At 37.4% G+C, this 25,904-nt stretch overlaps 4 protein-coding genes and 1 pseudogene across 9 annotated transcripts; 3 read left to right on the top strand and 2 right to left on the bottom strand.

Annotated features, from left to right (window-relative positions):
* Nucleotides 1-2,127: 2,127 nt before the first annotated feature.
* Nucleotides 2,128-2,951, top strand: LOC112171629 (annotated as a pseudogene).
* A 2,396-nt stretch (nucleotides 2,952-5,347) lies between these two features.
* Nucleotides 5,348-7,510, bottom strand: LOC112174045 (probable pectinesterase/pectinesterase inhibitor 41). The gene is made up of 2 exons (XM_024311747.2): nucleotides 6,457-7,510; nucleotides 5,348-6,266 (listed from the first exon to the last, which is right to left on the bottom strand). Exons 1-2 carry the CDS (start codon nucleotides 7,442-7,444, stop codon nucleotides 5,572-5,574), a joined length of 1,683 nt encoding a protein of 560 aa, XP_024167515.1. The 5' UTR covers nucleotides 7,445-7,510; the 3' UTR covers nucleotides 5,348-5,571.
* Nucleotides 7,511-10,617: 3,107 nt separating this feature from the next.
* Nucleotides 10,618-12,818, bottom strand: LOC112174817 (probable pectinesterase/pectinesterase inhibitor 20). Its single transcript, XM_024312629.2, has 2 exons — nucleotides 11,875-12,818; nucleotides 10,618-11,411 (listed from the first exon to the last, which is right to left on the bottom strand). Exons 1-2 carry the CDS (start codon nucleotides 12,812-12,814, stop codon nucleotides 10,717-10,719), a joined length of 1,635 nt encoding a protein of 544 aa, XP_024168397.1. The 5' UTR covers nucleotides 12,815-12,818; the 3' UTR covers nucleotides 10,618-10,716.
* A 4,236-nt stretch (nucleotides 12,819-17,054) lies between these two features.
* LOC112174224 (pectinesterase) lies at nucleotides 17,055-24,671 on the top strand. 2 transcript variants are annotated; one of them, XM_024311961.2, is made up of 4 exons: nucleotides 17,055-17,941; nucleotides 18,063-18,134; nucleotides 21,562-21,650; nucleotides 23,731-24,671. In XM_024311961.2, exons 1-4 carry the CDS (start codon nucleotides 17,109-17,111, stop codon nucleotides 24,423-24,425), a joined length of 1,689 nt encoding a protein of 562 aa, XP_024167729.1. In that variant the 5' UTR covers nucleotides 17,055-17,108; the 3' UTR covers nucleotides 24,426-24,671. The 2 variants fall into 2 exon arrangements, with proteins under 2 accessions (XP_024167729.1, XP_024167730.1); XM_024311962.2 differs by lacking the exons at nucleotides 17,055-17,941; nucleotides 18,063-18,134 and having other exon boundaries at nucleotides 21,560-21,650.
* LOC112174225 lies at nucleotides 18,257-20,998 on the top strand. Of its 5 annotated transcripts, none has more exons than XM_040508951.1 (8): nucleotides 18,257-18,689; nucleotides 18,812-18,941; nucleotides 19,099-19,166; nucleotides 19,289-19,327; nucleotides 19,605-19,658; nucleotides 19,743-19,832; nucleotides 20,082-20,142; nucleotides 20,507-20,998. In XM_040508951.1, the coding sequence occupies exons 1-6, from the start codon at nucleotides 18,661-18,663 to the stop codon at nucleotides 19,777-19,779; spliced, it is 357 nt and encodes a 118-aa protein (XP_040364885.1). In that variant the 5' UTR covers nucleotides 18,257-18,660; the 3' UTR covers nucleotides 19,780-19,832; nucleotides 20,082-20,142; nucleotides 20,507-20,998. The 5 variants fall into 5 exon arrangements, 2 of the variants coding, with proteins under 2 accessions (XP_040364885.1, XP_040364884.1); XM_040508950.1 differs by having other exon boundaries at nucleotides 18,259-18,689; nucleotides 20,059-20,142; XR_005801888.1 differs by having other exon boundaries at nucleotides 18,261-18,689; nucleotides 18,777-18,941; nucleotides 20,059-20,142.
* Nucleotides 24,672-25,904: the final 1,233 nt, after the last annotated feature.

A 25,904-nucleotide genomic window follows, 5' to 3' on the forward strand; every position in this document is an offset into this window, starting at 1 on the left:
AAAGAATTAAAACTTGGGTGTCTTTTAGTGTCAAAGAACAGAGGTTGCCTCCTCAAGCTCCATAATATAAAAGATTAAGCAACCCCTTTTTTCATTATGTCAGGTTATTGTGCCTTTATGTTTGTTGAAGGCGGATGTAAAATATGAAACGTAGAGAACCAGATGCGAAGAGAGTAGTCATAGGGGGTAATTATGGCAATAAAAGTACTAAAATGATAATGGGAGTGTAGTTTGCTAAAAAGGGAGTGCAACCTAAATTAAACTCATATACATTAGTAACCATAAAAAAGAAAAAGAATTAAAGGTGATTATACCAAAAGAAACCGGGAAAAAAAAAAAAAAAAGATAGGCAAAGTGAATTGAACAAACTTTGAATCGAACCTGGGTGGGGTATTTCAAAAAGAAGGCCACAAGGTTCCCTTTACCACTAAACTACAACATTTTCTTTTATAGTGTTGGCGAAGAAAAATATATAACAACTCGTTGAAGTTTATATTTATATAATAAAAAAAAGGATTAATTTCAGTAAACCCCCCTGAGGTTTGGGGGTGAAATCCTAAACTTTCAATTTTGAATTTTTACCCCCTAAACTTTTCAATTTCAATCAACCGTGTCCAATTTTTACTGTTCCGTCATTTCAACATAAAAAAAAAAACAAAATTTTTTTTTTTTTTTCCTGCTTTTTAGTTTTTTTTTTTTTTTTTTTTTTTTTTTAATAATTTTGTCTCCAACCTATATACCACAAGTTATAATAGGTTTATAAAAACAAAAAAAATACTCTAGGTAGTTGAAAGCCGCTCGCTGGTCTACGATATTTGTGACATATCTCCGATAAAGTGAAGAATTTTAGGATATATCCCCAATAAAGTGAAGAAATATCTGTAAAAAATGATTTTACACTTTATCTGTAAATATCTGTATATCCCTAATAAAGTGAAGAAATATCTGTGTAAAATCATTTTTTACAGATATTTATTTACAGATAAATATTGGATATATATCACAAATATCGCAGACCAAAAATGATTTTACACAGATATTTCTTCACTTTATTGGGAATATACAGATATTTATTTACAGATAAAGTGTAAAATTATTTTTTACAAATATTTCTTCACTTTATTTGGGATATATCCTAAATTCTTCACTTTATCGGAGATATGTCACAAATATCGTAGACCAGCGAGCGGCTTTCAACTACCTAGAGTATTTTTTTTGTTTTTATAAACCTATTATAACTTGTGGTATATAGGTTGGAGACAAAATTATTAAAAAAAAAAAAAAAAGAATTTTTTTTTATTTTTTTATGTTGAAATGACCATTTTAACCCTCAAAAGTCAAACTTAACGTCCAATTTGGACGGAACAGTAAAAATTGGACACGGCTGATTGAAATTGAAAAGTTTAGGGGGTAAAATGATTTCACCCCCAAACCTCAGGGGGGTAAACTGAAATTAATCCTAAAAAAAACTGACGGAGGCCGGTGGCCTGAGGCGGCCACCTCAAGCGGCAGCCCTCAGGCCGGCCTTGGCATGAATACACTCGTTATATGAGGTGTTAATAGAAAATACAAAACTTCATTTGATTAGGTGCTGCAGGTGTGGATTTTACTTGATGAAATCAATTAGTTTAAAGACCAAGTTTGGTAGGTTTCGGACTTTTTTTTCTTTCTTTTCTTTTCTGTCTAGCACTTCATAGATGAACATGCTAGCAGTACGCTTGGATTTGAACTTTGTTTTAGTTCTCGCTGGAATATCTAATTTATACCAAGAACGTTAAAATAGATTTCTATAAGGTCTGTTTCATACTTTTGGTCGTTGGTTTCTCCTCTTCTAGTTCTATTTCAATCATTTTCGTTGATCCAACAGTCAACGACTGCAGTTTTAGAGAAACAAGATTTTCAAAAAATTTCAACGAAACAAGTTATCACTTAGACAAGGAAACTGTAATTACTTTTCCTATTCCCTTTTGGACTTGGCACAAACCTATTGGATTCCCAATGGTAATAGGATTAGGTTTAGAATCCCGTATATAAAAGGAGTGCGGTAGTATTATACCAATTAAACAGAGAAAGAAAACAAAATCTGGGAGTTTGTGAGAAACTAGTTGAGACAGAAACAGCCAAACAATGAGCCCAGGATCGGGTGATGCGACCCAACCGGCCAAGCCCCGGTGGGCAGATATCGATAAGGAGGACGTACGTACAGGTGGATTTGGACCTCCTCCTTCTGCCGCCAAAGCAGGTGAATGGCCCCGACGAGAAGGGGATGAAGAAGGTGATTGAATACAAATTCAATGAAAAGGGTCAGAAGGTCAAGATCACCACCACTCATGAGTAAGGCGGCCGTGGAGCGGCGTGCCTGGCCAAAATTTGGTGGTGCCGTCAATGAAGTCGCTGGTGCCAATCTGACAGCAGTTTCCAAAGAGGAGATCATGCTCAAACGCCCCAAGGCTCTTGGCACCAACAAGGCACAAGAACTACCAAAGAGTACTAGTGGTAATGGAGGAGGCAATACTACTCTCAAGGTTTGTAGGACTTGTGGTAAGAAAGGTGACCACTGGACTGCACAGTGCCCATACAAAGATCTTGCCCCGCAGAGTCGTTCCGGAGATATTAGCTCATCCGAGGCAGCCACAACTAGCAAGACTGGTACATACGTTCCTCCGGGTTTGAGAGAAGGAGTGAATAGGGCTCTGAGGAATGATGAGAATTCAGTTCGGGTGAGCAACCTTTCGGAGGATACCCGGGACCCCGATTTGCATGAACTTTTCAGTCCTTTTGGTGACATAAGCCGTGCTCATGTTGTTCTTGAGAGAGACACCCAAGTTAGCAGAGGATTTGGTTTTGTTAACTTTCTCAGCAAGGAACACGGCCAAAAAGCCATAGACAAATTCAATGGGTATGGTTATGACAATCTCATCCTCCGGGTAGAATGGGCCACGCCTAATTGAACGCTTGCTTGAAATCTCATACTGTTCTTTTCATCGTGTTCTCATCAGATTTTTATTATTGTAATATCTTGGCTTATACCAGTGACAAACTGACAACTTAATGAAAAAAATCTGTTATGATTGAAATACACATCCAATTTCATTCTAAAATTGTATAATTGATAATTAATGTTTATGTCCATATTCTATCGAAACTAGATCCAATAACTTACTACATTTTTTTATAACTAAGACCAGGTTTTCTATAAACTAGAAAATTACTCATAAGTGTCATTTTGAAACTTTAATAAGCTATAAGGCCACTTATTGTTTCTTCAAAAATTTCTGCAATTACGAAAAATAATTCTGATAACTCTCTCTCTCTCTCTCTCTCTCTCTCTCTCTCTCTCTCTCTCTCTCTCTCTCTCTCTCTCTCTCCCCGGCGAAATACTCCTTCTCTCCTCCACCATCACGTCGGCGAATGAAACTGAATCTCATATGCACGATGCCGTTTCGCGATTGGATCTCCCCAAAGGTTATTAAATGGGTTTACTATTTAATACATAGTAGCACATGACCAAAGATGTAAACACAAAAAACCTACTTGCAAAAAGATTTATACAAATAAGGACATGAGCCTAGGCCTAAAAGCTAAATGAATCAAGCTTGATTCCCAATTTTAATGGCCAATGACTAAAATACTCGAGTTTCATCATAATTTACGGCACTGCCACTGTCCAATACCCAAACCCAAGTTTCATCAATTTCCAAACTCACCGATTTGGAAATCCTTCTAATTCTCCTTCCACAGTGAGAATTTCAGCCAGAAGCTTTGTTTATGGTTCAAATTGGCTACTGTGTGGAGGTGCAAAAGAGTGATGACACAAGAAATAATCGAACAAAACCAATGAGAAGAAAAACACCGGCAAGTAGGAAAAAGTGCAGTAGCAGAATTGGACGAGTATGAGTGCAGTAGTACGATTGGATGAGTGTAGTAGCAAGATTAAGCGATGGCGAGTGCAGTAGCAGGACAAGAGTACAAGTGCAGTAGCAAAATTAGACGAGTATGAGTGTAGCGAGTGCAGTAGCAGGATTGGACGAGTGCAATAGTAGGATTAGGCGATGAGATGAGAGTAGTAGGAGAGTGAGGTCTGAGATTCTTTCTCTTAGCAACATGTAGAAGAAAGATTTTTTTTTTTTTTTTTTTTTTTGCTTTTGAGAAGTAACAGAAATGGATTATTCTCAACAAAAAAAAAAGTAATATAAAGGGATTAGAAGTCAAAAGGAGTAGTTAAGGGGGAAAAAAAGTAACATAAACGGATTATTCTCAGGGGAAAAAAAAGTAATATAAAGAGATTAGAAGTCAAAAAGAGTAGTTAAAGGTAAAAAAATAAATTAACTCATGACATGTGGCAAGTGGAGAATAAATTGTTCTTATTTGTAAGATTTAATCTTTATAAAGGGATTACAAGTCAAAATAAGTAGTTAAAGGTAAAAAAGTAAATTTATTCATGACATATGGCAAGTGAAGAGCATATTGTCCTTAAGTGTAAACTTTTGTCCTTAAATGTTCAAAACCAAATGTTGTGGAGTTTTTTGTGTTTTGAAATCCTATCAAAGGGGGTATATGTAGTTTGCTATACTACTATTGCATATGTTCATGATCATCTGATGCGTCCTGGCCAAGACATTGAACAGAGTTTTTATATTTTGTTTTTTATTTAATTTAGGTCTGAAAAAACAGGATATCTATAGTTCTATAGGCATAAAATTAGTTTCATTACTAATAAGTAATGCAGTTGCCCCTAACCTTAATTAGACTATTGTGCTGTCCGAAGACGTATAGAAATGAAGTAAGAGCAATCTTAAATACATACTGCATTATGTGGAAAAGAAGCACTAATGTATGTTCACGCCCAGCCATAATTAATTAAGGTCTGAAACTCTGAATTACATATATTTGGGATAACACATGTCTACTAAAATGATCTCCAATGCTTTTAGACCAAAGTTTAGGCACATATTGCGATCTAGACCAAATATTGTTAGGTTAAGAAGACTAAATTCAATTTTAAGACGGCTTGTAAGTTTTGCATAGTAAATTGATATAGAAGTATGGTTCTATTTTTGGAAGCTGTTGAATATTGACAGTGTTCAAACTTCAACTGCTGAAGCTTTGGAAACAGAACAAGATACAAATGGGGCCTCGATCATATTTATATCGATATTCTATCTGTATTGCAATTCAGATGCTATATAGCTAGCAGCTTCTACGTACTAGAAGTCTTGGTTAATTTTTCTTTACATATCTTTCTCAGAAAGAGACACATCAGAAGACAGAGATATCCTAAAACTCGAATTAACTCATAATAAGTCTTTAATAAATTAGGCCTGGTCATCAGTCAACAAAAAAAGAGTAATAATGGAAACTGCTTCACTGTTCTTAATTAATTTAGAATCTATAGTTTCACAGTATTGACATTTCTGGGATTCAATAACAATATTCAAAACCAGCAACTAAGCTTGCATTCTTTGAAAGCTTAATTGGGTATTACATACTTATTACTTCACTTAAAACAATGGCAAAATAAAACATAAAAAATGAAGGAACAAATTAGCTAGCTAAGTTCAACTTAATTTCTCAAAGTAAGCCACCAGTGTAAGGCACTCCTGTTTGAGGCAACCAATTATCTCCCAGCAAGAAATTGGACACAGTAAAGTTAGAAGCATCACTAGAGTTGGTAATCACATGGTATCCTGCCCATGTAACTCTGTTTGTAGTGTTTGATCCTGGCCCTGTGTTATTGTACTCTGCATAATACAATGTGCTAAGAGCAAAGTCTCCATCCCAAGCTCTCCACCCAGCTGAATCAACCACACTATCAATGTAAGTCTGCATGTAAACTGTTCTAGAATACTCCTTCCATGGCCTACCAAGATAAGTCTTGGTAGTTCCATTGTTCGAAGCCAAGTCTTCTGCGGCTCGGATAGTGCAATTGTGGATCGAAGTGCCAGTGTTTTGATTTGGGTCGGTTCGTCCCTGAGCAGTGATGGCATTGAACTGGCCGCTCATGGGAAGCCGAGGGTATATGTTGCAGTTTTGGAAAACAACTGCTGCATTTCCAAAGATGAAATCCACCGTTCCGTAGATGTCACATTCTCGGTAGAATTGCCTTAGGGAATGTGTGTATAAGGTGTCTTGGTACGCCTCGAAGCTGCAACTATAGAATGTGGATAGATCTGCTCCATTTCGGACTGCGACCGCTTGGTGCTTGATGGCTCCAGCGGTGTTGCGGAATGTCATGTTTACGGCTACAAATCCGGGTGCAACAACAGCTGCAATAGACACGCAGAAGAGATTGCTAGACGTTAAGCATAACCAATTCTATATTTTATTTAATTACTTGTGCACTTTAGAACAAACAATATTAGATTTAAAAAAAAAATTGTTCACCAAAATAATGTTACTATACAACTTCAAAAACATCTGATAATTAAACTTTGTGACTCAATTTCAAGGACTTACCAAGTGTTGCAGAGTTGAAAGTTGTCCATCCATCAACAACACTCCGATTACCGGTGAGAATCGTCTGGTTGATCCCATCTCCAACCATCATCAAATACCTCTTGTTCTTTGCAATAGACACATACTCTTCATAAACACCGGCAGTCACATAAATCATGAAGTAGCCATTAGCCGCGGCAGAGTTATTCGGTGCCGCGGCAATGGCGTCAGTAATAGTAGTATAGTCCCCACTACCATCCTGACTCACCGTCACCACGTCACTCACCAACACGCCATCATCCTCCTCCAACTTCCTCCGGCTCGCTGCCTCATAAACCGCGCGCGATTTGCTCGACATTTTCATCGGCATCCGTCCGTTTTTGAACCCGCTCTTCCTCCCGGTCCTACCGCCACTCCCTTTCTTCTTCTTGGGGACCCAACCCTTGGTGAAGAGCGCGAGGGAGACACTGTAGAGCTTGGTGTCGTTGCGGAGAGGGACAACGAGCCCGTTTTTCAGTCCCCAAGAGGAAGCCACCGATTGTATGCCGTCCAAGCACGTCTGTTGGTTTGTTAGAATAGCACTCAAAAAGGTCTGAATATCGTCGGCTTTGAGAGTAGAAAGAAGGCTGCTGGTTTTGTTGACGATTTGGAATGAGTTGAGCAAGAAGTCCATGTTGAGCCCCGCGAGGAGCCCGCAGTCCTCGAGGGCTCGGACGGCGGGGACGGACAAAGAAGACCTTTGTTTGAGGTACTTGTCGATTAAGGTTAGAAACTTCCGGGCTTGGGTCAGGGATTTTCGGACGGAAAATCGTCCAAAATCATAAACGGTAGAGGATGTTTGATTGGGAAGGACTGATTTACAGTAAGAAGGGTCCGGGGTATCCTTGCATAGTGTCCCTGAAGATACCGGAGTAGTTGGAGCGGTGGTGTCGGCAGCAAAAGATAGGGAGGCAAAGAGAGAAAGAAGAATGAGAAATGAAGCTGTAACTAGGGATTTAGAAGAAGCCATGAGGTTTGGATTAGCTAGACCTATGAACTGTGATGTAATATTGTGTAGTAGTGGATTAGCTACATGAGAGTTGGGGTTTATTATATAGGGGTTGGGAGGGAGAGGATTTGAGATTTAAAAATTGGGTAGTTGGTGGTAAAGAATTTGATTTAAATTCTAGTGGGTTTTTGTCTGTGTGTGACTTTGAGAGGTCAACTTCAATTGGGAGACTATACAATACGCGTCGATCTTGGACTTAGATGTTAGGCAATTCTGCTTGTCTAATATTCTTATTATCATTTTCAGAATTCAGAGCAATAAGAACAATATCTATATTCATTGGAAATCGGTGATTGGGTTGGGGTCGGGTAGGATAATTAGAGGTGTTTGTCAACTGTAGGGTAGGAGCCAACCGGATTAATGAGATAAGCAATTGCAGGTGGGATATCTCAATCTCCAGGCTCTAATTTGTATAATCGATCGACCTTGTAATTGTAATTAAAGATCGTTCTTCAAGATTTTGTCGTACTTCTCTGAGCAGTTTTTAATTTGATATTATTCTTATAGTGGTTGACGACGTTGTTTCAAATTAGTTTTTGAAGGTTCATGCCGTCTTCACATTGTATATATGATGAGCATTATTGCAATGCAAATTAATATGTCTAAAAGAAAAGAAGAGAAAAGATGAACTAATGAAAAAGAAGAAGTTCATTCACTTTCAATTGGCATGATGACGGTGGAATCTGATTAGATATAGTTTCTTCGGTACGTTCTTATAAGTTTTGACCCCAGTGTGATTGGAATCCCACATTGTAAACCCCACATTCTACGTATGTTTATGTCTAAGCAATCATGGAAGACAATGTCAATTAGCTAGCTAGTTAATTAATGCATGATTTTAATTAACATGAAATTACATATAAGCAAATATCTCTGACTCGAAATTTAAATTTTGTCATTTGCGACAATATTTGATTAAAACAATATACCAATACATACATCATTGATATAACGTTACAAAAATATTAAAAAATTTAAACTCTTATGTAGATACGAAGGAAAAACAAGAATGCAAAATAGGTACACAATGGCTGAGTTGGGGAATATAACATGCTAGATTACTCGGTAAAACCGAGCATTAGGAGCTAAAACCCGTAGACCAACCTTTTCCAAATAGGAAGAGCCTAATTATTAGAAGATTAACAAACAATTGACTACGCTAATGATGGAGATGACAGATCGATACACAAATCTACAACGTACTTCCGAGTTTGACTAAAAACACAAATTCTTAAACCGCGTGGATTTGTCATTCTACCTAGCTTTCTGACACTGAATATGTAAACCAAGTGAAGCTTAGCTAGCTCAATAACGAAGACGACGGTGGACGCAGGGACCGGTCAATGACCATGACTTTCTGTCTCAATCTGTACAAGTCTAGATCTAGCTTCATTTGTTACCCTACTACATCTACAAGTTGGGTTTATTTGACCAGTAATGACCAAGTCAATCACTACTCGTCGATTTCAGAACTTCCAACCCCAGTTAAAACCTCGCGTTTAATCCGGAAACAGAAAAGCTAGCTAATCAGCTCCGAGCTGGGCCTGCAAATGGAATGAAGCTTCCTCAAACTATAATCTAATTACTGACTTTTTATATTTTGAAGTCTGCTTGATCAGATAAAACTATTTAATTAGTACTACTGATCTTGTACCTAACAATATTCCAGAGACTAGCCAATTAAGACAAGGATATATTCTGATTTCAAAGAAAAAAAGACGAGAATGTATTTTATATACCCTATACAAATCTGGAATTGCAATATAGAGATATCTAGTCGTTAGAAGACAATCTATCTCGAAGTTTGAATTCAAATGTGTATGTTCTAGATTTCAGGGTTTTAATTTTGGTTTTGAATCATAGTCATAGTCGACGACAGGTTGGCTATGTAAGGCAGCGAGCTGGTTTTGTTGACAAACTCCTACACATAAACTACGTACCGTCTTTCATTACTTCTTGTTGAATCAAGTTGGTAGATTTTTAGTCATACCAGAAAATGCTTAATGCATGCTGAATGAATAAACATCTATGTATAGTTACGTATCTTGGTTTAGTTGCAACTTGATCTGTACGTTCAATTGCCCAACGTATTGATATCCACTCAAATGTATAGAGCCACCGGCTTTAATTAATTAAATATATATCCTCTCTAAAATTAATTATCTCGGTTATCTTTTCAACTGAGATAAGTGATTAATTTGTAATTTTTTTTTGGTTGGAAGCTCAATTAACACCACAATTATTACCAATACTCAAACTTCTACGTGTGCATACATGCATAAGTAATTTCAAATTTTTAACCATAAAGAGAAACTCAGTTTTAAAAAAAAAAATTAAGATAATAGAATTTTGGTTCAGATCATCATAACTATTATCTTTATATTTGAGGATTTTTTAATTTTCAAAATTTTATTCCTAAATACAAGTCGGACGGGGATAATACAAGTGTTCGACTACTACGACATGCATGTGTTTTTGTGTATGGATTTGATACGAAGTTAACATTCCTCAATTTTAATAAACCTTGATACATTACGCCGAAAATTAATTAAGCTCAAAGCTTATCGGTGGAAGTGTGAGAGGTTGCACTATTTGCGTGACGTTTGGCACACGTACTAGTCACATGCATGTGTAGTTCTTGTGTTCACGCTGCTTGGTTCCCGATTTCAATATGTCATGAAAACCAAGAATTTCATGATACTCGTAATCACACATCTATGTACAATTATGGTCAACAATTAACGTAGGAAAGAACTCGACGTCAACTAAAGTACTAAACCAATTTATTCAAGTCTTCATTTTATTAATCAGAATAAAACAAATTAATTAATTATCTTACTACACCCAACCCTAAAAATATATTTTATTATTTTGAATTCTATCCCCATTGTAATAAAGAAAAACAAAAACAAAAAACCAAGAAAAAAGACCTTCACAGCTTCACCTAGCAGTCTTGCACCATAATTGAAACTGTAAGCATAAGAGAGATCGAGGGAGGGAGCGAGAGAGGAGTTGCCGTGGAGAGAGAGAGAGGAGTTGCCGTCGGCGAGGATCAACTTGATGGGTACATTTAGTTAGACCCCAAATTATAACTTGGTATTGATAATTAATTAATTTGTTTATTCTGATTAATAGACCATATATACAAGAAATGATAAGCTAGAAATTCAAACATCATAAAGACATATCCAATCAAGATTATTACTATTTTCTTTTTGAAGTCCCTACTTATGCTAAATCAACCCACCGGAAAATGGCACTCCAGTTTGAGGCAGCCACTTCTTCCCAAGCAAGAACTTGGACACTGTAAACTTTTTAACTTGCTTAGCTTTTTTCAATATATGGTAACCTGGCCATGTAACTCTTCTACTAGTGTTCGATCCAGGGCCCTGACATTTATACTCGGCGTAATACAATGTGCTTAAAGCAAAATCTCCAGTCCATTTACTCCAACCGTCCCTATCTATGCAACCATCCATGAAGGATTTCATGTACACAGTCCTTGAGTACTCCTTCCATGGCCTCCCTAGATAAGTCCTGGTAGTTCCCTTGTCCGAAGCCAAGTCATCGGATGCTCTGATGGTACAGTTGTGGATCATAATGCCGGTGTTTTGATTCGGGTCTGCTCGACCCTGAGCCGTAATGGCGTTGAACTGCCCACGCATCGGAAGCCGGGGGTAAATGTTACATTTTTGGAAAACAGCTGCTGCGTTTCCAAATATGAAGTCTACTGTTCCGTAGACGTTGCAGTCTCTGTAGAATTGTCTTTGGGAATGTGTGTATAAGGTGTCTTGGTACCCTTCGAAGCTGCAATTATAGAATGCGGACAAATCTCCACCGTTTCGGACGGCGACGGCTTGGTGTTTGATTGCTCCGGCGGTGTTGCGGAAGGTTATGTTCACTGCTACAAACCATGGTGCAATTACCACTGCAATATTAATGACAAAAGTCAATCATATTTAGCATTAATTTTAGTGTTTTTGTGATTTTTTCACTTTGGTATATGAACGTTTACGGGATGCCTTATTCAGTCCATGTATAAATCCAAAAATCGATGCAGACCAAAACTATAGGATTATAGGCAAGAACTCGACGTCAACTAAAGTACTAAACCAAATTATTCAAGTCTTCATTTTATTAATCAGAATAAAACAAAACTCTGTGGTTTTCTCTCTCTATATATATTACATTGCAGATTTAGAAACTATATATTGTTCTAAATTAAACTCATCAAGTATTCATTTAAGATACCAAAAACAAAGACAAATTAGAACTTAAGCAACCAAAACTAAAAAATAAAACAAAAGAAAATCCTTCAACTTTATTGCTCGGAAATTTCAAATCTAAACTTTAAGTCTTTAACTGATTGGCTAGGGATTAGTATCACTTACCAAATGTTGCTGAATTGAAAGTTGTCCAGCCATCTACAACACTCCGATTGCCTGTTATGACAGTCTGGTTGATGCCCTCACCAATCATCATCAGATAGTTTTTAGTATTTGCAATGTTCACATACTCTTCATAAACTCCTGCCTTGATATAAATCAAGAAGTAACCATTTAAACCTTTAGTGTTAACCGGAGCTGCGGCAACAGCGTCGGTTATGGTGGTGAAATTCCCACTTCCGTCCTGACTCACAGTGACAGTCTCCCTCACCAGCACGTCACCAAAATTCTGAAGCAGCCGTTTCCTCCATGTGATCACCTCCCCCTCCTCCTCCCTCTCCTCCTCTTCCTCATTTTCAGGCACCCATCCCTTCGTGAACAGAGCTAGAGAAACACTATAAAGGTTCGTGTTGTTGGAGAGCAAAAGTCCATTTTTCATACTCCTCCAAGATGATGAAGAAGTTGCTTGTACTCCATCCAAGCATGTTTGCTGGTTTGTTAGGACGGCACTGAGCCAGGTATGGACGTCCTCGGCTTTCGAGCTGGGAAGTGTTCGGTTACTGTCGTTGAGGGTTTGTAGGGAGCTTGCAAGAAAATCTACGTTGAGTTCTGCAAGAAGCTTGCAATCTTCAAGGGCGAGGATTGCGGTTTTGGAGAGAGTCGAGTTGCGTTGGAGATACTTGTTCACCAAGTTAAGTAATTTATGGGATTGTGATAATGATTTCCGGACCGCGTAACGGCCGTAGTCATACACATTGTTTGTTTGGTTGGGTAGCATGGACTTGCAATATGAAGGGTTAGGGGTGAATTCGCAAATGATTTCTTTGGATACTGGATCAGTTTCACAACCTGCCTCTGCAGCTAAAGATCGAGAGGCAAAAAGGATGGGAATAAGATGAAGAATGAGAGTCGAGAGTTTGAACACAGAGAATGGTTGTGAACCCATATTGGCTTTGCTATATATTGTAGAGTTTACAAGATATTGATTTGCATAAATATATATATATATATATATATATATATATATATATATAGACAGAGAAGCGTGATGGGATGAATTAGCTAGGCATTTGGATTAGTTGTTTAAGTAAGCTCAGTTCAACAAGATTAGTTTCGTGCTGATCAGTACGTAGTTTCTGGACGTCAATACTCAACCCTAAAGCCAGATAGCTAATGCAGTCAAAAACCTTGAAATTAAGGAGGCCTTCTACTTTTTCTTTCTATTTAGGCAATCTCCCTCTATGAAAGTCATTTTTAATTTCAACATTTTGATGCATGGGTTTCTTTGATTTATCATTAGTTTGAAGGAAATTAAATTATAAAACACCTGGCTTACTATGCCGAGGTTTTCATAACCTGCAAACTTCAGCAGTAACGGTAACGGTTACCATTTTGCATGAGGTTTGTCAATTGCTGTGACGTATAGCTTAGCTCAAAGTGCCATCAAGTAACGTCTGTAACCCATTTTCTGTATGCATATCTTTCGGTCCTCGATCATGATCTTTCTTTTCAACCAAAAGGACTTGAAAAATAAAATGTCCTTTACAAAAGTATTATCAAATTAACAAGCTAGAGGCAATTACGTTGTCGGTCGTCTGTTGGGTTGCTTTACAAGAATCACTACTATTATTTAAATTTGCAACTTCGATCTAAATAACTAAAAATGTTTACGTTTTATAATTTTTCACCGTTCATTTTAATATGAAACCTAGTTTGATTCTAAGTTGAAAATATTCCATCTTTCGATTGGTGTTAATTCAAAACATATGGACCAAAAATAAATAAAAATGTGCTATTTCATAACTACTACAAAACTGCTAAAATTTCATCATCCCATCAAATTTTCATTCCTAAGTCCCAAGTTAGTTGCCTTCTTCATTTTTTTTTAACCAAAAAAAAAAAAATGAGCTTCTATTCATACCTCCAATATTGGTATCTGGACCTCTCTCTTTTTCTAAATAATAGTTGCTTTGTCAACTCATGTCAAATTACCAATAAAGACATAAATAAGGGAAAAAAAAATTCTTCTTATCTCTACGAACAGTAAGTAATACTCTTCAACTTGGGGAAAACTTTATCTTCCAATGTAAACGCTAAAATATATATCGTCAAAAGTTATTTAACGTTGTAATCAAAATTTTCAGAATTTGACTTTGTCCTCGTAAAGTGATAGACTTCCTTACTCAGATAGCTGACAATTTACAAGATCTATCACTGCGCTATAAAAAAATAAAAGGAGAGAAAATGAGAAATACAAAGACACCTCAATTGATGAAGCCCTACTCATTCTGAATTCAAACACACATGTGAACGAGCGGCGACAAAAAGCATTACTCCAGCACGTTTATATGATAAACGCAGCAATGGGTAGTTGTCCACAAGATCTTCCCGCACATCATCAGTCAGAGCAATTTTATGTGGAACTATTCTATAGATATGATGAAAAATTCAACCCTATGATATAAATCTATAGAGAATGCACTAGACTCATGGTTGATTATTGTAATTTCCTCCACTATCCCATACATATCTAAAACAAAAGAACCATGTTCATTTCAAGTTGCTATTGAATCTATTTAGGAACAATGACACCTAAATGCAATGAAAATAATACTTGTAAAACATATTTGTACGAGATGATGAGCAAACATGGTATTGTTGCCTACGCTAACTAAGAGTTGACAATTCATTGAAAAAGTGCTAGCACCTCTGTAACTCATATATAGAGGATGAACTCCCAAAAAAAAATTGCTGCTATTCCAAATCTTCAAAAACTAAAGGAGGTCCAACTAATGATTTTTAAAAATATGAATAGAATCTAAAAAAAAAAGGGTTTTATTGATTTTATTGGACGATGGGCATTATAGGAAGATTAGAGAGGTGTAGATAGCAAAATGGTTATTGGTAAAAGTAAGTTGGAGGTCTATTAAGTGGGGAGGTCCAAATGCCAAATTTAGAGGTATGAATAGAAGCTCCCAAAAAAAAATGAAGAAGGCAACTAAGTAAACCAGATCCCCTAAAATGAGAAACAGATACTCATACACCACATATTTCTAAGCTTAGTTAGCTTAAAAACATTTTGAACAGATTGTAGAGTTGCTTAATTGAGGAACAACTCATGGAGTTCAGTATTATTGTTCCATTATAGTTGTAAACTTGTAATAAATTAAGTTGTTGGAATTCAATATTTTGTTAAATATATATTGTATAATGTAAAAGACAAGCCAGTGATCGAAGTGCCCCAAAATAGACTTCGACCCCTCCCAAGCTACTTTAGACGGCCAAATACAACAGTATGGCCTTTTATTTCCCAATAATTAATCTCATTATTTCTAGCTAGCTTCGTTATTTGCCTCGACAAATTATGCTATATAGCTATATATTCATGTGCTACTTTAAGTTTCAAATTACGTACTCTTCATTTCCTCTTCCTCTTCTTTTTTCTTTTTTATACATAATTATACTATATATATATATATATATATATATATATATATCTGCTAATTCGTGTTTGAATTAGGTCTCAGAAGGCCTATTGATTGGGTTCACATGGTACGTTCTGATTCGATTAAGTTAGGACATAATCAATGTGCACATGCAATTTTTAATGGAGTTGAGGCTTTCCTTCAAACCTTGTTCTTAGCTCCAATAATACAGATCGAACTCTATTGCTACTGTACTTTATACGACGAGGAAGAGACACCAAAAACTACGATTGAAGAAATAGGAGACATGAAATCTACGATCGATTATCATAATGCATGAACTATGATCAATCAAAGAGCATGCATTACCGAAAAGCTTTTATGTTACATCACCAAACCCAATTAAATTTTAATGCATAGACCCCTCCTTACTTTTAAAGTTTGAGACTTTTTACTATTCCTCACTAATATACTATTTAATTTAACAATTTCAATCATTGATCCTTTAAATTTCTATATAAGAATTGTGTAAAAAAAAAATCAATCAAATCAATAATCATTTAGTTATTGAAAATGTCTAGACAAATATAGTCATTTAAATAAAATTAGAATGAACATGGTGCTAATGAAATAGTTAAAACGTTTTCGATTTTCGCAATTGTTTTTTGATAGGATTCATATTTATATATGTAACTAGAGAATTAGTAGTTTAAATTATTAAACTACATGCTAAAAATAAAAATATCATTAAATTTCAAGTTTAAGAAGGTTGTCTCTAAAACCTTCTTTTATATATATTATCTGTGATCCATGCTTATATCCTAAGATTGGCTAGTGAATGATATTATGATAATTTGATCAGTTTACATTAGACACGAACGATATATATAGAGTCAGGTAGAGCAAGAAATGAAGAAATGTTCTGAGAATGATTGCTTCAGCACTATATATATATATGCTTCTTGCTGACTCCAATCTTTATTGTGGTCAAACATTTACACGCAGAAGCATCCGTTGGCTTTTTGTATTTGATCAAAAAGAAAATGATATAGCAAATTAACCTTATAGGATAGATTGTAATATTTTTAATGGTTCGTTATCAAATTAAATCATTGAAGGGGTGTGCAAAGATGCTAAAGCAAAACAGAGTAGAAAACAGAGAGCATGAGTGCAACATATAACAAGGCTGTATCACATCGAGATGTCTATTCGTTTTCCGCCCGCAATGAGATGGGGAATTTGTAACATAGGCCTGTAACTTCAAACCTAAACCGGCTCAATCATGAAGATCTGAAGGAATAGCCATTAATACAACCCGGTCCAGTAACTATCTCTACTCTCTAGACCCTCTTTAGTCTTTACACACCCTTCTATTTCAGTTTTTTAACAGAGGCCTCTCTCTAAGTCCTTTTCAACCAAATGATCAAACCTAACACAGTAACACTAACTTAAACTTCGCGAGCAAAAGCGAAAGTAGTGAATATAGTAAAAGAACTCGTGATAATACTCGATCAGTCGATCTTGTAGCGAAATCTAGAAAATAGAGGTCATGTGGGTTATTGACTTGTGCTAGCTGGCTATATTCATTACTAACTTTTTTTTTTTTGTTGAGAAGATTATTCATTACTAACTTAGGCTAGGAATCTACATAACCCAAAAGAAAATCTAATAGAATCTAACCAATTAATAAACCAGAAACTAAATTATTTACTGCTCATTTTTACACTCATCATCAACTATCCTATATATACTACTCATTACTCACATTCCTTGTCCTCGCACATTTCTCCATCTCACAAGCGCAAAGTCACAGCCATGTATAGTCTAAGAAGGAGAACAAAGCTCTTGCTATTATTGCTTCCTACTTCAGTCTTCATCCTCATCCTATTCTTTTCACAAAGCCACTTCACAAATAGCCCCAAACCCACAAAAGAATTTATCATCCATGTCCAGAAGCACAACCAAGTAGCCCACTCAACATGCCAAAACACACTCTACAAAGATCTCTGCGTCTCGACCCTGACCTCATTCCCGAACCTGAGCTCGAAATCGGTCCCGGAAATCATATCCTCCACCGTCAACAAGACCATGTACGAGGTCATAGCCTCGAACTCCAACTGCACCAGCATCAAAAAGCACACCAAGACCAAGCTCGCCGCCGGTCAGCAGCAAGCTCTCGACGACTGTCTCGAGCTCTTCGACAACACCATTGCCGAGCTCAAGGCTGTCATGTCGGAACTCAACTCCAAGAAGTCGCCGGCGGCCAAGCACTACAACCACTTGAGGACTCTGCTCAGCGCCGCAATGACGAACCAGTACACGTGTCTCGAAGGGTTTGATTCCAGCAGTAGTACGGCGAAAGCTGTGAAGGATGAATTGGAGAGCAGATTGAATACTACCTGCAAGCACGTTAGCAATGCCCTTGTGATGCTCAAGAAGATTCCGGGAGTGGTTGAACATGAGACTGACGAGTACGGACCCATGAAAAAGGGGTTCCCTACATGGGTCGGATCCAAAGCTCGAAAACTGTTGCAGACTAGTTCGGCAAATCAGACCCAGTTTGATCTGGTGGTGGCGAAAGACGGTAGCGGAAACTTTACCACCATCACCGACGCAGTGGCTACGGCTCCAAATTCGAGCGCAACCAGGTAAACTCCTTAGCCAAACTTGTTTACCAATTGATACGTATACAGGTATACTATAAATAAGTACACATCAATGTGGTTGAAGTGGAATATTAATTGGGTTCGTTGGATGTATTATATGAAGGTTTGTCATATACATAAAAGCTGGTGCGTACTTTGAGAATGTAGAGGTTGTGAGCAAGAAGAAGAATTTGATGTTTTTGTAGGGCTGGCCTGGCGAACCGAAAAACCGAAGGAACCGCACCGAACCGCACCGAAAAACTCGGTTCGGTTCGGTTTTAGGGTATATATATTTACATTTTGCTCGGTTCGGTTCCTAATGAAGTATTATCGGTTCGGTTCCGGTTCTTGTTTTTAAAACACCCTTGGAACCGAAATACATATGTCAGTGTATAAGTGGATATAAGGGCCGAGCTTATTTCTCTAAAATAAACCCATTCTCATTTGATCAGGCCCCGATGATTCCGATCTATCCATTCGATCAAAAGTTCAAAACCCTAAAATTTCTCTAGTTCTCTCTATCTCTCACTGCCTCTCTCTATCGCTCACTGCCTCTCAAAACCCCAACTCTCCATTCTCTAACCCAGACGACCAAGGCGATCAAAAGATTCAAAACCCAGACGACCAAGACGATCGCCCTCAAAGATCGGATGCAGCCCCGACGAGCAAGACCATCGCGTCTTCGATTTGTGTTGGGCTGTTAGCCATCTGCGATTTGGTTGATGCATCCCCGTCTTCGACCTCCATCAATGTAAGTCTGGACCCCAGTCTCATGCTTTTCTTTCACTCCCTATCTTATCCTTCTCCTTCATCTTCTTCTTCTTCTTCTCTCTTCAAGTTTCAGTCTTTGATCTTTCAGCCGTCTTCTTGAAGTCCGAGGCCGACCCGGAAAGCAGGTGCAGGCGTGCAGCTATTGGAGTCCGAGATCCGACAACTCTGCTCTACCTCTAAAGATATCTTCTTGCAACAACCCAATTTGTTAGAGCACCCATCAAGATTTGTGGTATAAAAATTCAAACTTTGTTCTTGTTTGTTTCAAAGTTTCAATTTTTGATGGTTTTTGCTTACTGGGTTAGAGCACCCATCTGATATATGCATTGCTTATCGTTCGGTTATTGTTTAGTCCCTTAGAGAAAGATAGTGATTTATTTACAATGTAGGTTAAAGCAAAAGTTGAAGAAATTGCTCCCGGTGTTGCAACAGGAATGATTTTGTCTCTGCGTGAGAGGTACTCTGAAATCTAGAATGGTTTATAGTTTACTGATCAAACTTCTATACCTTGGGCAGTTGGTTTTGCATTGAATATTCAGGAGGGCCTAAATTGATTATGACAATGAATTTGTTTTGCAGTCTTCATTACTATCTAAGGATGATCTTGCAAAGTGCCAAGTATGTATCATATTTCAGTTTCCCTCGTTTCTATCTCTTCATTATCCTTCTACAGTTAGTGATATATCACTCATGTGACATCAAATTCCATCTAGTTGGAAAATCTAATGCTTACTAGTGTGTAATTTTAAAAATCATGTCAAATGTAATTCCTTCTAGTCACATGCTTGATTCATGGCACCTCTTGATGCATGCACCACCATTATATGTGTTATATGGTTGTACCTACATTCTAATTCTTCTCTCATATATTAAATTATGATCTTCTTGGTTACAGATGGAATATGATGCTGCAAAATCTGAGGTTCAGAAGTGGCATTCTGCATTTCAGGTTTGTGTTCATCGTTCCTTTATTAGTCATCAGTAATCTCCAGCTTTTGTTCATCTTTTAATTTTTAATTTTTTTTCCCACCAGTTGGAGAAAGCAAAGAAAAAGGAAGCTGCATTCATAGTTACATTTGCAAAATGGGATCTTAGAGCTCAACTCAAGCCACCATCATTGCAGGTAGCTAAGCTCATCCATTGTTTTTTATGATTTCAAAATTGATCTAAATTTTGGTTTGGTTGTACTTAAGAAATTGTTTTTATTAATTCAAAATATATTGCATCTGTTTTGCTCAGTTTTGTTGTTTGTTAACTGTTAATGAAAAAAATATATTGCATCTGTTTTGCTCAGTTTTGTTGTTTGTTAACTGTTAATGAAAAAAATATATTGCATCTGTTTTGCTCAGTTTTGGCGTGCATTCCTGTCCAGGCAATGAGCTGGCCAGGCTCGAGATGCTGATCCTCCTTCACCACCTCACGACTACTTACAGGTAAATTAGTTGTCCCTCTGGTTGATGAACATAAGTTATCTTTATTAGTTATGCTCATTGATTAACAAAATTGAGATCCGCCTAGCTAGCATTCATATATGAGTCTCTGAGACTCATGTTTCTTATTTACCAATCACATTATTGATCATATATCCTCCCAAAGATGAATTTCAGTAAGGATCAATGTCTGTGTATTTTTGCGACAATATGTTATTGACCAATTGATAACATGTACTTAGAAATCAATTGATCAATAAGTATATACTGCCAGACTTTCCTACTGGACCATACATGTATTTGGTATCTAGCATTCTAGCATGAAAGGCTTACATAAATTCCCTTTTTGCTACTGCAACCTGTATAGGTATTGAGATCAATTAAAAGAAGATTCGGCATTCAGGAGTGATGGAAACGAAATTTGAAAGGAGAAAAAATGAAGCAATTTGTGGGTCTTTTCTGATGTGTAGTTGCTGCTGCCGTATTGCAACGAGCCTACATATAGGCTGTGGTGGTATATTACAAATCTTACTTGTAGGTACAGATTGCTTCAGCTTCAGCCCCTACAACCAAGAAGAAAAGGCAGAAAAAATGATGCAGCTACAATTTAGTTTGCTGCAAATTGATTTAGTTTTCAGTATTTTAGTTTGCTCCAAATTGATGCAGCTGCAGCTGCATTGTTTAAATTGGACTAAATTTATTCACTTTATTGTTTAGTTTTATTTGCTGCATGTGAGACTTTGAGTTTGCAGTTTATGCATGTGAAACTTTGAGTTTGTATTGCTGGAAATGTGTATTATTGCAGACTTTGAGTTTGTAGTTGTATTGCTAGAAAGTGCTTGAGTGTTTGTGTTTGATAGTTTGAGAGTTTTGAACTTTTGATTGTTGGATTGTTTAATGCTTTCATCACTTTCATGCTTTGACAGTTTGGGAGTTTGCAGGAAATTGTTAATTTGCTATGTTGATGTTGATTGTTGAATATGTATATTGTAGATACTGTTTTGAGTTTGAATGAGTGAATAAATTGTGATATTTTGAATCATTTGAATGTATGTATGGAAATCAGGAAAAGTGAAAACTAGAAAGTAGAAACAACTGAAAAGTAGTGTTTCTATATGGAAAAACCGAGGAACCGAACTTGGAACCGATCCGAGTTTGGAACCGAAAAACCGAGAATGGAACCGATCTGGAATGGAACCGAAAAACCGAGGAACCGAACTCTGAGTTTGGAACCGAAAAACCGAGAATGAAACCGATCTGGAATGGAACCGAAAAACCGAGGAACCGACCCGAGAATGGTCGGTTCGGTTCTGCATCGGTTCTTCATACAAAAAACATCAAACCCGAACCGAAAATTAGTTCTCGGTTTCGGTTCCGGGTTCAGTCATTGACATTGCAAAACCGACCCGAGTCCAGCCCTATGTTTTTGGGAGATGGGATTGGAAAGACGGTTGTGAAAGCGAGTAGGAACGTTGTCGACGGCTGGACTACTTTCCGATCGGCCACCGTCGGTGAGTTTAATCTCTTCTCTACTATATCTATATTTTCAATTACTTGCTTGTCTATCTTTGGCTGGTGAATTTTGAAACCTTTATCTCACCAAAAACCAAAAGAAAGTAGAACATTATGAATGGCAAACATCCTTCAAATCTTTCATACTGTTTGGTACGCTCGTGAAGGTTAGGGTTGCCCCACGGTGCATGTGATCTTGGATGAGTGAGCAATATTATGCATCAAAATACTTGTAGGACCATTTACGATGTACATGTGTGTCTATAACTCTATATAGAAAGATACCAACCACCCCAAAGAGTCAATAATGATGCAATAAATATTCAATACTTCAATATAAACAAGTCAACGTACTTGTGCTTTGATTGATTAGCTTTATTAATTTCCTCTTAATTAAAGATCTCATAATAAGATTACTTTGTGTAATTATAACGTTTTAAGTTCGTAAGTTCTTCTCGCATAGGTGTCAAATTGAGTTTTAGATACCCCACAAACTAGAAGAAATTGGCAAAAAAAGTTAATTATAATTCATAAAGCATTTGCCGGAATCATGGCACAACAAGTGATTGATCCTTAATCGATTAATTAACTAATCACCCGTAGATTGTGGAGAAGGTTGTGTCGGTAACACAAGAACGAAAAAATATTTGATCTGCAAGATACTAATTTGGAGGGAATTTATTCGCTAATCTAATTTACTTAATTCGAAGTCAACTCTCCACCTATCTTTAGTATATTCGTTATCTATTTTCTAACTTATGTTGTAAATTTACACAACTTCATCGAATTAATATTAGATGTTGTATCTAAATTTTTCAGTAATTTTATTATTTTTCATTGATAAAAAACAAACGTGTACAAAGATAAATTTATTAAGAAAATATATGTTAGATAATCTAACATCTTAAAATACTTTTCTATCTTATATCAATTATAACCTTACATATTTAGACTAATAAAATTGAAATCATAATTGGCCCTTCACATGGTAGGTGGGTCTCATAAAACTAGCTTGATTGCCTTACTTGAATTCGTCTCTTCTCGTGTAGATATAATGATATATCGGTCCCATTCCCCTTTCGAATCATTTTTACGTTGAACCAGACATACTCGACTTCGTCTCTTTTCTTCTTTTTTGGTCAAGACTTGATTTCGTCTCCTATCCTCTAACTATTCACAAATTTTCGGTGGTGTATAATGATTTGATCTGCAGACTATACATTTCTTGTTCTGAAAAAAAGAAAAAGAAAAAAGACAGCATCATAATGCTTCAATCGTGCCCATATGACAAACCCAAAAGGCCAGATCAGGGTTTGAAAAACATGGGTGCCCTTTCCTTTCTGATTTTGTGTGCATAATACAGTTCTTACTGCTTAACTACTATTAAGAGCAAAAAACAATAATTTCCAAATTTCAATGGAGACAATCATTTACCTACTCCTGATTATAGAATAACTAGACATTGTACAGAATCTTTGTTTTTAATCCTAATAGTTCTGGTTTGTTTGTTTCCGGCACTTGCAGCATAATTCAGTATCGTGGTTTTTGACAAAACAGTACTTCTTTAGAAGAAGGGTCACATGCAAGAACTCCCAAACAGTTGTCAGTTGTCAAAGAATCTCACTTATTTGTTCGTGTAAGCAACAAGCTGAGTTTAAAAAACATATTAAGCTGATAAGCTCGTTAAAAAGATCCTAAGCTCATAAAACTCGTATACATATAGTTAGTAGTTGGTCCGAGACAAAGCAAACTTGTACTTAAGTTGATAATATTCTACATATGAGTCAGCTGAGCTAAACCCTAAACCCTTAAACCCAAGCTTTGTTGCACAAATCAGTTTACCCAAATTTGAACTTCTGAAAAAGTAATCAAGCTTCACCGACTTCTGATTCGGAACTTCACAAGGCACTTTGATACCTGAATGGGCTTTCCTCTGGGCCACAGAACAAGTTGCATGGGCTGTGATTCACAAACATAACTAGATAACTTTTTCATTCATTGTTGGGCTTCGTTGTTCTAGTGGCCCATTTATTATGTGATCAAACCCAACTGATCCATTTTGTAATTGTATTTTTGCAGCCGTGGTCGGAGGAGGGTTCATAGCCAAAGGCATAACCTTCGAGAACTCAGCCGGACCAAGCAAGCACCAAGCCGTAGCCCTCCGCTCCGGCTCGGACCTCTCCGTCTTCTACCAATGCAGCTTCGTCGGCTACCAAGACACTCTCTACGTCCACTCCCTCCGCCAGTTCTACAGCGAATGCGACGTCTACGGCACCGTCGACTTCATCTTCGGCAACGCCGCCGTCGTCTTGCAGAACTGCAACCTCTACGCGCGAAAGCCCAACGAGAACCAGAAGAACATCTTCACCGCCCAGGGCCGCGAGGACCCCAACCAGAACACCGGAATCTCCATCCTCAACTGCAAGGTCACCGCCGCGTCCGACCTCATTCCGGTCAAGTCCACGTTCAAGACGTATCTGGGCCGTCCGTGGAAGGAGTACTCCCGGACCGTTTATCTCAGGTCGAGTATCGACGACGTGGTGGACCCCGCCGGCTGGTTGGAGTGGAATGGCACGTTTGCGCTGAGCACGTTGTATTATGGAGAGTATTTGAACCGGGGAAACGGGTCGGATACGAGCGCCAGGGTGACGTGGCCGGGTTATCGGGTTATTAATAGCTCCACGGAGGCGAGTCAGTTCACGGTTGGGGCGTTTATACAAGGAAATGAGTGGCTCAATTCTACCGGAGTTCCGTACTTTGCTGGTTTAACATAATGCCGGCGGCGACACTCATTAATTTCCGGTACCAACATGGTTAAGAAGTGCCCCTATTCTTAAATAATTGCAATTACATGATAATTAAGGTGCATGATTGATAGGGTAAGAAATGCCCTACGGCCCCTACTCGGATAGAATTTTAGGTACATTTTCGAAATTGAAAATGAATTATAACTGTATACTTTGTAGAATTTTTATTCGAAAAGTGAAAATTATATCCGCGTACGTAGGGATTGAAATGCATTCCATATTTGTGTAATAATTTTGTTACCCCTTTAATCACCATGTGTTAGTCACTTGGTTCATGAAAAATCATGGCGAGCTCTGCAACAAAACCGGAAATGGCGGGATGCAAACCGGAAATAATGAAAGAAATTGAGAAAGAGCATATGGGGACATCAGATTTTGATACCTAAAAGGCTAAAAGTCTGGAAGGGGTTGCAATGATGAGAAGGGTTACCACATGCTCTACTTTATCCACGAACTCATGAGGCCTCAACTTAAGTTTTTTTTTTTTTTAGAAGAAAACTTATGTTTATACACATGCACGTTTGGATTTAGAGCACATGAAATGTATTAGTTAATCTAATCCAGGAGACTGTTGCTTATGTTAAGACCAGAATAAGTTCCTAAAACACATTACTCCATTGGAATAAATTTGATCGCATAATGCAGATAAGCAAATGCAGGGTGTCATTGTCTGCTTTATAAACTAGTTCCTCTTTTACAGAGAGGCCTCTTGAAGAAGAACATGAATGAATGCTTTCTTTGCATGTGGGAGCTGGGCACCACGTACCCAGAGGAGCACATGATGATCCGGATAGGCCATTTTCACAAACATGGTCTAGGGTCAAAGATTGAAGGGCCATCGCTTTCTCACCACAACTTCAATCCAGGAATGATTATATATAATCCATAGTTTTCCATTCCCTTATTAATGCCTAGCCTATTTTATCCATTGGGGTTTAATTTAAATGCACAACTTCCTCCCCTCGATCCATGTTTTCGGGTGTTGATTTTTATTCCTTGGTCCTTTCTGAATGTATAAAACTATATACTTAATCACTAGTTTCTGAAGTAACATGCTTTGGGTGCTTTTTGCTTCGTTCTTGTATTCCAAAGCGGAGGCTAATATTCCCCACTAAATAATGCTACAACGGTGTATGAAAATTGAGAAGAGTGTATAATTTCTACTAGCAATATACATGTAATGAATTTTGGTAACTCGAGAAGTTCTTAGTTCGGAACGGTTACCTCATTTGGCTACATACGACTATATGACTTTACGAGCTTCCCCTAGTAACTATGTATCCTTTTACCACACAAAAACATATGACTTTACGAGCTGCCCCTAGTAACTATGATAGGGCCGTCTTGTGCTAATTATTCAGCTCTAAAATGGTTAAGGCTTTATTCGGTGCATATCACTACAAGATGGAAATGGAACTGGACCTACTAGTACAGTACGAACCATAA

The sequence above is a fragment of the Rosa chinensis genome, chromosome 6 (genome assembly GCF_002994745.2).
Source record: "Rosa chinensis cultivar Old Blush chromosome 6, RchiOBHm-V2, whole genome shotgun sequence".
NCBI lineage: Eukaryota > Viridiplantae > Streptophyta > Magnoliopsida > Rosales > Rosaceae > Rosa > Rosa chinensis.